This window comes from Gopherus flavomarginatus, chromosome 2 (genome assembly GCF_025201925.1).
Source record: "Gopherus flavomarginatus isolate rGopFla2 chromosome 2, rGopFla2.mat.asm, whole genome shotgun sequence".
In the NCBI taxonomy this organism is placed as follows: domain Eukaryota; kingdom Metazoa; phylum Chordata; order Testudines; family Testudinidae; genus Gopherus; species Gopherus flavomarginatus.
This window is the reverse complement of record NC_066618.1, coordinates 223,352,938-223,365,410: the sequence shown is the minus strand read 5'-3', so window position 1 is coordinate 223,365,410 and position 12,473 is coordinate 223,352,938. Positions and strand designations below refer to the sequence as shown.

At 42.6% G+C, this 12,473-nt stretch overlaps 1 protein-coding gene across 1 annotated transcript in view; it reads left to right on the top strand.

Moving 5' to 3' along the window:
- Positions 1 to 12,473, top strand: part of LOC127044711 (coiled-coil domain-containing protein 178-like) — a 268,745-nt gene that overhangs the window by 88,382 nt on the left and 167,890 nt on the right. Inside the window, exons 12-13 of the mRNA XM_050939779.1 lie at positions 6,338 to 6,400; positions 10,891 to 11,052. Coding sequence (XP_050795736.1) covers positions 6,338 to 6,400; positions 10,891 to 11,052 — 225 coding nt within the window. The remainder of the gene's footprint in view (positions 1 to 6,337; positions 6,401 to 10,890; positions 11,053 to 12,473) is intronic.

The following is a 12,473-nucleotide window of genomic DNA, read 5'->3' as shown; positions in this document are numbered from 1 at the left end:
TTTAATTGTAGTGTAGACATTCAGGCTCGGGCTGAAGCCTGAACCCTGGGACCTTCCCCTTCACAGAGTCCCAGAGCATTTTAATTGCAGTGTAGACTAATGCAGTCCAATGTGTGGTGGTGGTGCTGCTGCTGCAGTGGTAGCCAGAATGTTTATTTTCAGTTACTGTTTTGCATGCTGCCAACATTTTCCCAGTGAATGCATACAAGAAAAGGGAAATGACAATTTTTAACAATTTATAACTCAGTTGGATTGAATTTCCTGGGACATAGAAAAGGAACTTCTCTAGCATGAAGGCTTTCTCCTTGCAGAACTTCTGAAGCATACTGCAAACAGTGGAGGTGCTAGAGCTTCTGGGGGAAAAAAAGTAATAAGAATCTTTTATGGCCTTAATTATTCATTTATTTACTTTTAAGTGCTTGAATTTTGTAAATTATATAAGTAAATATACTGTTGTCACTTAGCAATCTTAACTGGCTTTTGAAATGATTTTATTTTTAGTGTTGGAATTATCTCCCAAGGACAAATTATTTTAGGACTGTCTACCAAAAGACTAGTGCTGTATATAACAATATTTTCTTCTTCGTGTAGAGGCAGATGTTTTCCACTTAGGTGTGAATGCCTCTAGTACAACGGAGCTGAATACTTTTTCCTAGCAGTACCTGTAGAGAGGCACGCTCGTGCCTTGTGTCTGTGGCCCTTTCCCTGGCTGTGTGAGGTAGTGCCACCCTGATCCCCTTTCTGACCACCCTGGAGTCAGAGCTCTCCGTGATTGTAGTCTCTCAACCTCACATTTCGTCTTAGCCTAGTTTATTATATACTGTTAGTTAGTAGTTAGATAGTATTAGTTGATAGTGTTCCCCGGTGATGCCCCCACCAGGGTTTAAACACTGTTTTGTATGATGGGATGATCCCCAACAGCGATCCTCCACACATGGTGCTTGCTTTGACTCAGGGAAGCCCACCCTAAAGCGTGCTGTTTGATTTGTAAGTCATTTAAAAAGTGGATTCAGGTGGCACGGCACCTTCATCTCAAACAGCACCTGCTTGAACAGGCCAGGCTGTCTGATCCAGTACCGAGGCCCTCTTTAGGCTGAGGATTGCCCTCAGGCACTGCTGCCTGTCATTCCCGGGTAGGTGCCTTGCCAAAGAGATGGAGGAGCCATTCTCCTTCATTGGCACTGAGGAAGAGGTCTCATAAGACCAGTCAGGATTGCTCCAGGTTATGGGTGACTCCTCTGCCTCCCCTGGGAAAAGCGTGGAATGGTGTATGGGATGGTGTGGCTACCTCTGGCCCCTCCCTGGTACTGAGTGGGAATGGCAGAATCCCTGTACCATTGACTCTGGTTCTGGTCTTTGGGCATCTGTTGTGTCCAGTACTAACAAGGAAGATGCCAGTGTCATTGGTGTACCAGGCAACCACAGGCCTCCTCTGCCTTTTGGTCCCAGCCTTGCTGTAGGTCCAGGACTTTCCCAGGGCTGCACCACATATGATCCCTGTGATGGAGCGAGCCTCTGAATTGCTGTGTCTGGTTACACTGCACTCAGATGCTCCCCTACCCGGGGGGGAGCTGGAGCTGGTATTGAAATCAGTGTGGGGGACTTTGGCACCAGGGTCGTCTTTGGCTCTGACGGGTTTGCTCTACTCACTTCTGGATGGCGCCCCTTCTGGAGGTTCTGGGGATTAGCTCAGTCAGGCCGATGCCCATTCTAGCAGTTACATCCACCAGTTTGTTTTCTGAAGACACTCTCTCCCTCCTCCCAGGCAGTGACTGCAGACTTCTCCCTACCACCCACTCTGCTTCCAGTTTCCTGTCCTTTGTAGAAGCCTCACCTGTTCTTCACAGGTGAGCTTCTCTCCAATTAGCTGCCTCCATCCTAAAGCTACTCAGTTTGCATTCTAATTGGCTGATTGGGCCCATCTGGCCTAATTCAACTCTTGCACCCCATCACATCGGAACATCCCATCACGTCGGAGCAGGCACATTCGATGCTGAAAGTGCTCACATGGTGGCTCTTACCACCTTTGATGTCAGTGAATTGGGGCACTCCAGTACCACTGTTTCCACTGGGACTAATGCTGCCCATGGTATGGGGTGCAACAGGGGCGCCTGCAGCATTCCTTTATGCAATGTTTCTCCTCTGAAACAACGGGACTACCCTATAAAGTGAGTTAGATCCCCCAAGAGGAAGCTGTTGGGCTTGAGCTTCGGACAGTGCTCACACCCTTCTTTGGCCAAGGCCAAGCACCCATTTAAACTCCTTTGTCCAGAGCATTGGTTCAGTAGTTATTCCAGACCCTCCAGGCTCCCATCCCTTTGGGGACAAGCAGGCCCACTTTTACAATGCTTGGAACTGGATTACTTCTGACAGCTGTGCCCTAGACACTGTCAGATCGGGCTATGCAGTCCAGTTAATCTCCATGCCCCCTTTCCACCACCCTTCTCCATCTGTCTTCAGGGACACCCCCCCCCCAAGACACTGCTCATTGATCAGGTCAACTCTCTGTTGAAGTTGGAAGCAGTAGAGGAGGTTACACCAGAACACCAGGGCCATGGCTTTTACTCCCAGTACTACCTGATACGAAAATCAAAGGGCAGGATGAGACCTATTCTTGACCTTTGCCGACCTCAACAAATTCAAGTACATGAGATTCCACATGGTCGCTCTATGAGCTATCTTCCCCACACTGTTTCAGAATGACTGGTTTGCTGCCCTGGACCTTCAGGACTTTCATATGGCCATTCTACAGAGCCACAGGAAATTTATGCATTTTGTGATAGGAGAACACCACTTTCAGTATATGGTTCTCCCATTCGGCTTTCTTCTGCCACCGTGTCTTCACCAAATTCATGGTGGTGGTCATGGCATATCTCAGGAGGAAGGGAATCCACATCATCCTGTACCTTGATGACTCCAGAGAGGAGGTTCTCACCCACATTGACACCACATTACATTTTCTCAAGCGCCTGGGACTCATTTTAAACACAGCAAAGTCAGTCTTATTCACTGGGTCCCTGTTAGACTACACGAGGTAGAGAGCGTTCTGCTGACCAGTCACTTCCAGGCTATTCAGCAGCTCTGCCTCAGTCTTCAATTTCAGCTGTCCATGACAGTTTGCATGTGTCTGTGTGTGTTGGGCCATGTGTCCTCTTGCATGCAGGCGGTCCAGTTCCCCATCTTGCACCCCCTTCAGATGTCTCTTAGGACAATTTACTATCCTGCCCTGCCTGATAGTTGGACAGGTTGGTTTGCCTCCCTCCACCAGTTCTACATTTCCTACACTGGTAGGAATCCCCATGCAATGCATGCCTTCTCCAACCAAGTCAGTGGTTACCAATGTTTCCCTTCTGGGTTGGAGGGCACATCTAGATTTGTTGTGGGTGCAGAACCTGTGGTTGAAACAGGAAGCCTCACTCCATATCAGTGTGTTGGAACTTTGGGCCATCCATAATGCATGTTGTACCTTCTCAGACTACATCCGTATCAGATATGCAGTGGTTCACATACTCACTGACAGTGCCACTGTGATGTACAATGTGAACAAGCAAGGAGGGGCATGTTTCAGGTTACTCTTCCTGGAGGCAATCAACCCCTGGTAATTTTGCATCGAAGAAGACATCACTCTAGTAGCAGTCTATTTGCTGGGGATGCAAAATTGTTTTGTGGACCATATCAGCAAGGTTTTTTCTTGGACCCATGAATGGTCCCTGAAGGAGAATGTTCTCTGGATCGTCTTTGCAATGTGAGCCATCTCTACAATCAACTTGTTTGTGATGAGGGAAAAGAGGGAATGTCGACTATTCTGCCCTCAAGGGAGCCTCAGCCCAGGCTCCCTCCCTGACATCTTCCACTGCTGCTGGCAGACAGCTCCTTTGTATGCCGTCCTCCCTGCCACTCCGATCATTCAACAGGTCATCTTCAAGCTCAATGTGGATTGGGCCAAGGTCATCCTCATTGCTCCAGTGTGGCTGAGACAGTGCTCAACAGTAGGAAGTTCTCCATTAGGATGGTGTACTTAGCGAAGTGGAAGAGATTCTCAGTTTGGTCTTTGACCCATGTGACCCAACCGACAGTGGCTTCCATCCAGGACATCTTGGAATACCTGTTACTTCTTCAGCAATTGGGCCTTGCACTCAGTTTGCTGAGAGTGCATTTGGCAGAGATAGCAGCATTCCATCCCCTGGTTCAGAGGAAATTGTTTTTTTTCCAATGTCATGGTGACAAGATTTCTGAAGGGAACTCTCCACCTATATCCTCCGGTCCAATAATTGTGAGACCTAAACACAGGCTGCTCTAATTGGCCCTCCATTCGAGCCCTTTGTGTCCCATCTGCTGCCCCTCCTTTCTCAGAAAATCGTCTTCCTGATAGCCATCACTTTGGCCAGAGTGATATGTGAGTTGCAGGCCCTCACAGATGAGCTGCCCTACACTCAATTTTCCAAGGGTAAGGTAACACTGCTACCATACCGAAAGTTTTTATCTCAGGGCATCTCTCAGTTTCATCTGAACCAAGCGGTGTTTACCTGTCTTTTTCCCTAAGGCTCACTTTTCCCTAGAAGAACAGTACCTTCTTACTGTGGATGTCAAGCAATGCCTAGCCTTTTATCTAGACAGGACTAAATTGTTTTGTGTTTTGCCTTGCTGGTCCATGTCACATGCGGACTGCATGAAGGGGCAAGCGGTCTCTGCACAGACCATCTCTAGATGGATAACATCCTGAGTCAAGGCTGCATATGAGATACCTACAGCTGCACCTCCTCCGTGCGTATAGACTTACTTCATGTGAGCACAAGCGACATCAGTAGCATTCCTCAATGACATTTCCATACTGGACTTCTGCAGGGCAGCCATGTGGTCGTCCATACATATGTTTACAGACCACTATGCTATTACTGCATCTTCCATAGTGGATGGAGGCCCTGGAAGGATGGTCCTGCGATTCTTATTTCAGTAGACTCCAAGCCCTGCCTCCACATTGGGGTGCTTCCTGTGAGTCACTAAGTGGAACACTCATCTGCATCTACTCAAAGAAGAAGAAACAATTATTGTAACTGTGGTTCTTTGAGATGTGATACAGACATATATTCCACAACACACCATCCTTCTCCTCTGTATCCGAGCCTCCTCTCATCAGCTTTCAGTTTGCAGGAACTGAAGTGGGGTCAGGGTGGCACTGTCATGTAGCCAGGGGAGCGGTCACAGCCACAAGGCCTGATTACCACTCCACTACGGGTACTGCTAGGCAAAATTTTCTGGCTCCAGTGCACTGGATGTGCACACACCTAAGTGAAATACATATCTGCATCACATCTTGAAGAACCACAGTTGCTGTAATTAACAGTTTAATTCTATCCCTGTGAAGTGTTATATTTAAAGTAATTCCAGTTTGTTCAGTGTCCTATATAATAAGTATGCTAGTGGACTCAGTCCATATCCTGGTGTCCAACTGTTTATGTCACCAAACTATTATCATGGTTGCCACAAATTGATAATCTTAACAGAGATGCTGAATCAACCTATGGATGTAATTACACGTTCATTGTCCAAAACAGGGTTGATTGAGGTTGTGTGCCTTCTGTAAGTACAATGTGAGCAACAGCAAGTAAAGAATTTGATAAGTAAGGAATTTCAGTCTCTAGTACACTTTTCCCAAGCACTAAATTGACTTAAAAATGTAAGTTATAGAAAGAATACAAAAGCCTATATTCTGGTTAAACTACCTGAGATTTTAATTATATCAAGTTATGTTAATCTGCTTTATATTACAAATCCTAAACTAAAGATATACAGTGCATAAATCCCAATCTTGAGATGTAGGCCCCCATTATACTGGAAGAGTAGAAGAGGAGCCTCAAATGAGAGAGTGCTGGAACAAAGTTCAGATTTGCATATGACTTGCAAACAAGGTAATTTCTGGGTAAAACAATGGAGTGCAGGGAAAGCACTGATATATAAAGTTACTCATTTGCCATTCATGATCTCTGTAGGTAACATATAGGTATTGAGGATATTTAATGACTGCTAGTTACAAAAGGTAATTGAGCTTACACCTTAGAAAATTCGGTTGCCTTTCTTGTACTTTCTGCTGCATTAGTTTATTTCCTGTGCTTGAATTCATATCATCATAGTGCCAAAATGGTAATTTCCTTTCTCTTTATTCATTATTCATTTTAATGTACAGTATATCAAACAGTTTGAAAGCTGTTTATGTTTATAATAATGTCAGTATTAAATCTTCATTGCAGTTGTTTAATTTGCTTTTGTTATTATATTATAATACATTGTTATTACATTATTGTGTGTGTGTTAATTTTTTAATTTTTTTTGTTTTAAGAATTTGGAAGAGAATGTAAAAAAATTAATTCGAGATGAAAGAGGAACATGGCAACTGACTCAGGTAAACAAGATATTAACATATTGATTTCATGTATAAACTCCTTTTACATATATTTGTTTTAACACTGTAAATCTTTCCGTAATAAAACACTTTTTTTTTTTTTACCAACCCTGGATTGCAGACAAATAGTTCTCTCCTAGCTGTTGACATATGCTCTTTGGAAAACTGGCAGGATCTGATTATGGATAAACAGTTTGAATTAAAATAACCATATCTAATTTTGGAAACTACTGTGAATTTCTGACTCTTTTTAAAAGGCATGGTTATCTTTGTGGAAACATAAAAGGTATTGGTTTGCTTTGCAGTAATGATTTTCTTCTACACTTTGGTTTCTTCCTTTTTAGCTTGCTTGTCTAAACCAGAGAGCAGTGGCTATAGAGATGAAATTCCCCATCAGTAACGAATTTGAGTCCTGACATGAATTTCCAATACTTGAATTGCCTATTCTCTAGGTGTCTACACTAGGACTAGGAACAGCTTAAATACATTAAAAGCAGATGAAGAAATTAAAGTAATACTTTGTTTACAGTGTGGTAGCTATATTGGCCCCAGGATATGAGAGAGATAAGGGAGGTGATATAATATCTATTATTGGACCAACTTCTGTTGGTGGAAGTTACAAGCTACTAAGAGCTGGTCTGGAGAAGGAAATCTGTGTGTCTGAGCTAAATAGAAATTGGGACAGCTTGTTAAGCATAAGGGATAATGCATGTTATAGGCAGCCACTTGAAAACAGAGTGGGCAATAAGGGTTTGATTGTAAGCAAAAGGGGTTTAGAATGGGCCATTAAGGATTAGCAGGCAGTGTGGTGCGTTACAAATTGTTGTAATGAGCCATAATCCCACTGTCTCTCTTGAATCCATGCTTTGTGGTGTCTAGCCATGTTATGAATTTAAATTCCCAGCCTCACATTTTGAAGATGTTATGCAGGTTTCTTCTGAGGCCAGGTATTTGAACATCAGAAATGGAGTGATCATTTTGTGAAAACTCTTTGCACCTTGGTGATAAGGTGTTTGTCTTTTATCATTTTTCCATGTGAATTCATTTAAGAGAGCAGTGATTGTCCAGTTTCACCTGCATAGTTGTTATTGGGGCATTTGATGCACTGTATGAGGTACAAAACATAGTGTGACAGGCATTTGTAAGATCCATTGATCTGGGAATTTTGTTATGGGGGGAATTGATCACCATAGCAGTGAAGATATATCTGCAAGTTTTGCATTTGTTGTTCTGGCAGGATCTGGTGCTGCTTTGAGTTGGTGTGACTTGGACTGTGGGGATCTTGCCTTGATGAGCTTGGCAAGGTTGTGAGATTGTTTAAAGGCCAGAAGAGAGGGGTTGAGAAAAAATTCTTTCAGGATGTCAAATATGTTTGATGATACCCCATATGGGTTCCAGTTTGGGGCAATAGGTGACAACGAGCGATGTGCTGTCATTGGGCATTTTTTTTCTGTGTTGAAGCAACTTTTCTTGTGGTATTCGGGTGACTCTTTCCGTGGTGCAATCTAGTTCTCTGGTGGGATGTCCTTGTATAGTGACAACTGTTTTAAGTATGTCTAGGAATGTATGCTTGACTATCTTTTCAGTACAAATTCTGTGCTGAGTGCCTAACTGTAGATAACATATTTTTTGTGTCTGGGGTGGTTGCTGGATCTGTGGATGATCCAAGGGTTTCTTTCATATAGTAATCTGTAGGATTCCACTGCTGAAGCTAATCGTGATGTCTGGGAAGTTGATGCTGGTGTGGCAGTGTTCTAGAGAGAGTTTGATGGATGAGTGGTGGTGGTTGAAGTTATGGTGGAAATCTGAGGGAGTTTAAGTTGTCTGTCCAAAGAATAAAAATACCCTTGATGTATCTCAGGTATAATACTGGTCTCATGATGCAGTTGTCCAGAAATTTTTCCTTGAGGTGACCCATGAAGAGGTTGGCTATCCTGGTACTCATGGCTGTTACCATGCTATGGACAAAGTGATTGTTGTTAAATGTGAAATTGTTGTGGTTGAGGATGAAATGAATGCATTTGGCATTGTGTTTTGAGTGGATTTCTGAGCATTGTACATTATCTTGTAGATATTTGAGGCAGGCAGCGATGCCATCATGATGAAGGATGTTAGTGTATGGGGACATAACTGTGGTTACAAGGAAGGTGTCATGGGGAAGGCTGTTAGAGTTGAAGAGTTTCTGGAAGAAATTGGTAGTGTCTTGGAAGAAGCTAGCCCTTTGTGTGGGGAGTAGTTCTAGCATGGTTTCTGTGGGTCTTGATATTCCTTCAATAAGAGTGCATCTGCCTGGGTTCCTGTGTTTGTCTGTCTTCGGAAGCATGTAGAAGGTCCCTAGGGTGGGTTTGTGGGGGACGAGTTGTAGAGGATTTTTTTTTTTTAGTTCTTTGAGGAAGGATTTTATGGTATTTTTAAATTCCTGTGTGAATTGTGGTGTGTGGTGGTTTATTTTTTTATAGTAGGTGGTGTCAGACAGTGGTCTGTAGGCCTTATTGACATAGTCATCACAATTAAAGACTACAATAGTGCCTGCATTGTCTGCTGGTTTGATTACTATCTAGTGGTTGGATTTCAGTGTCTGTATAGCTGTCCTCTTAGTGGTAGAGCGATTGTGGTGGCTATAATGTTTGTTAAGTATCAGAGAGGTAACTGTGTTAGTCTGGATCTGTAAAAAGCGACGAAGTCCTGTGGCACCTTATAGTCTAACACATGTATTAGAGCATAAGCTTTCATGGGTGAATATTCACTTTGTCAGATGCATGTAGTGGAAATTTCCAGAGGCAGGTATAAATATGCAGGCAAGAATCAGTCTAGAGATAACGAGGTTAGTTTGATCAGGGAGGATGAGACCCTCTTCTAGCAGTTGAGGTGTGAACATCAAGGGAGGAGAAACTGGTTTTGTAATTGGCAAGCCATTCACAGTCTTTGTTTAATCCTGAGCTGATGGTGTCAAATTTGCAAATGAACTGAAGCTCGGCAGTTTCTCTTTGAATCTGGTCCTGAAGTTTTGTTTGTTGAGCATTTTATAGTTGATTTTTTTTCCTGAAGCAGTCAATGTAATGATCCAGTGTGTGGTTTCATCCTCTGTGCAGTGTCCAGTCTGATGATACTTTTTTCTTCTGTCTGTCCATGGGGAGGTGATAGTTGTGGGTGGTATCTTTTCTGTGAGGTGGAATTGACGGAGGAATTCTTCTAGTTCTTCACATGATCGTATGTTATCAGGTTCTCTGGTGGGGCAGAATTTCAGTCGCTTGGAACGTACAGATGCTTCAGTTTTGGTTAAGAGTAGTCTTGATAGGTTGACAACGTTGGAGTATCATCATGTGTCCATGTACTGGGTCATGGTGTATTGGTTTCTACAAGAGGTGGTGTTCTGTTGGTTGTGCAGTTGCTGTAGCTGGTTTCACTTTTGGTTGTGTGTTGGATGATTGGCATCAGGTATTTTAGATAGTTTTGGGTTTGCTGCATGATCTCCAGGTAGGCTTCCTGATACCCTTTCTTCCAGTGTGTGGGAGCATGTGGTAATTTCTTGTTGGAGGTGGTCTCTTCTGAAGCATATATGGTGCAGGAAATGGTTCCTCAGTTTTTCTGGGGTCCTTTTCCAGAGCTGCTTAGCATATTTGGAGTTGTAAGTAGTGATCAGAAAGGTGTAGACATGCCCCAGTAACAACTATGTGGGTGAAACCAGACATTCACTATGATTGTCTGGTTTGAATGAAGTCACATAGGGAAAAATGATGAAAGACAAAAACACCATTCACCCATCTGCAAACACTTTTCACAAACTGATCGTTCCATATCTGATTTTTCAATACTCAACCTCAAAGGAAACCTGCACAACACTTTCAAAAAGCAAGGTTGGGAACTTAAATTCATAGTACTGTTAGACACTAAAAAACAGTGTGACTGAACAGAGACACTGGTTTCATGGCTCACTACAACAATTTGTAACATACCCCTGCATGCTAACCCACTTCAAACCCCTTTTTCAGAATAATCTAACCCTTATTGCCCCCTCCATTTCCAGTGGCCTCCTACAACGGGCATTCCACTTATGCTTAGCAATCTGTCTCAATGTGTATTTAGCTCATACTGATTTCTTTCTCCAGACCTGAAGAGGAGATCTTCATAATTCAAAAATGTATACCTTCCACCCACAAAAGTGTGTCCAATAATAGTTATTACATTACCTACCTTATCTGTTTAATATAATACTTACATTTTGTATTTTGTTTTCCTGTTCAGTCCCTTCCTGTGTTTGTCAATTCTACTGGCTACTCTGCCTTCTCTACTTCATGCAGTGAATATCACTGATCTGTACTTGTTAACCCCTGATTTTGTAAATACACATATCATTAATTTGTGGTTCTGTTTGTAGCATTTTGTTAATAGTATGAATGGCCTTTCAAATTTGGAATTTTTTAAATAGATTGTTCTTCTATTGCTTCTGATTTCAATAAGCGAAAATTAGTTTTATGTCTTTTTAACAGGCCAGGATTAAAGCAATGTATGGTGAGCTAGAGCAAAAGAAAAAAGATAGCGTCAAGATAAAAGAAGAAACTATAAAGAAGATAGCAGACATTGAGGGACCAGTGGCTGAACTGGAAGCACAATTTATTGAAAATAAAAATATGCATAAAGAAAATATTGAGGTAATTTTTCTTAACTTACTTTTCCAGACAATAATTTAGAATGAAGTTTAAAACAGTTATGGTTAGTTTTGGTGTGTTTACTAATAAACTTACTGGTATTATTGGGGAAAAAAATCAAGGAAAATCAGAGTTAAGGATAAACTTAAATTCTTATGTTTTGTAGTTATGCCTTGGGATAATATTTCATATACCTCATTCAGTGACTATATATATTGTAACATGCAGCAGTTAAGAAGTCTTAACTTTCAACTCACATGCCTTAATTGGTAACCCTTCTTCATCTCTCTTAACTAGACAACATAAAAGTTATCACAAAAGTGAAGAACATATAGCACTGGCTTAGTATGTCTCCTGTACATTTCTGCTTAGCTATAAGTTCCAGACCGGGACAGAAGGCAACCAGCCTTTCATGTGCTGCTAACTTGGCATGCTCTCCTCTTTTCAGCCTTATGGAAGGAGCAACTGAACAAGAAATCCCTCTCCAGGGAGATCTACCTTGGGTGTGAGGGAGAGGAAAGGGAAGATTTGTGTCAGGATAAACCTCTTACAGGACTTTAACTGCAGATCCTCAACCCCACTTGTCCTGGGTTTTTTGTAAAGGTCATCCTTCTCCAGGCTCTGTTTTCCTTGCTAGTAATTTGCCTTTGTCTTTTGGAAGGGTCTTTCCCATATTCCCAATCTGGTGCCCTTTATCTCACTCCTCTCTTATCGTCCTTGGAGGGGAAATATACTAGCCAACCTGCTTCCCCTTCATCAGCTGTCCAGTGGTGTCTGGCTACTTTCCATATATTGGAAGGTGCAATGTCAGTAAGATGAGACATTTCTCTCTTTCTGCCCTACAGGAAAATTGTCAGAAAAGCAAACTGCTTCTGTGTCCAGAAATTCTAACAAGGAGAGTCTGTTGGCCTGTACATGCGCAGTAGATTTTCCTGTGTTCCTGACTGAGGGTGTAAGAGACGGTGCACGCAGATGAGTCTCCAGTTCCTTCTTACTGGCACGTAGCCAGAGTCAGAATCCTTGTGTTTACAGCTCTCTCCATTTTTTCCCCTCGATAGAACCTGTTAATAGCGTTGTAAATAGTTTTTATACATCATAGTTTTTATATTAGTATATATAGAGTTTTATAGTATAGATAGTATAGCTTGTTTTTCACCCATACAGGGGACTCCCTCCTCGCTAGAGTGACTATACTGAGTATGCTTAAATAGTGCAAACTGGAAAGAATAGGGCAGACAATCCCCCAAACTTCACCAAGCCAGTAACAAAACATTCTTCTTCGAGTGCTGTTCCTGTGGGTGCTCCAGTTCAGGAGCTGTTGATCGGAGGTTTTTGGTAGCAGTTTCTGGTCGAGGTGCACATGTGCAGTAGCAGTCTCACAGCATTGCTGGTGCCTCATCTGGTAGGTGCACTCTCATGGTTGC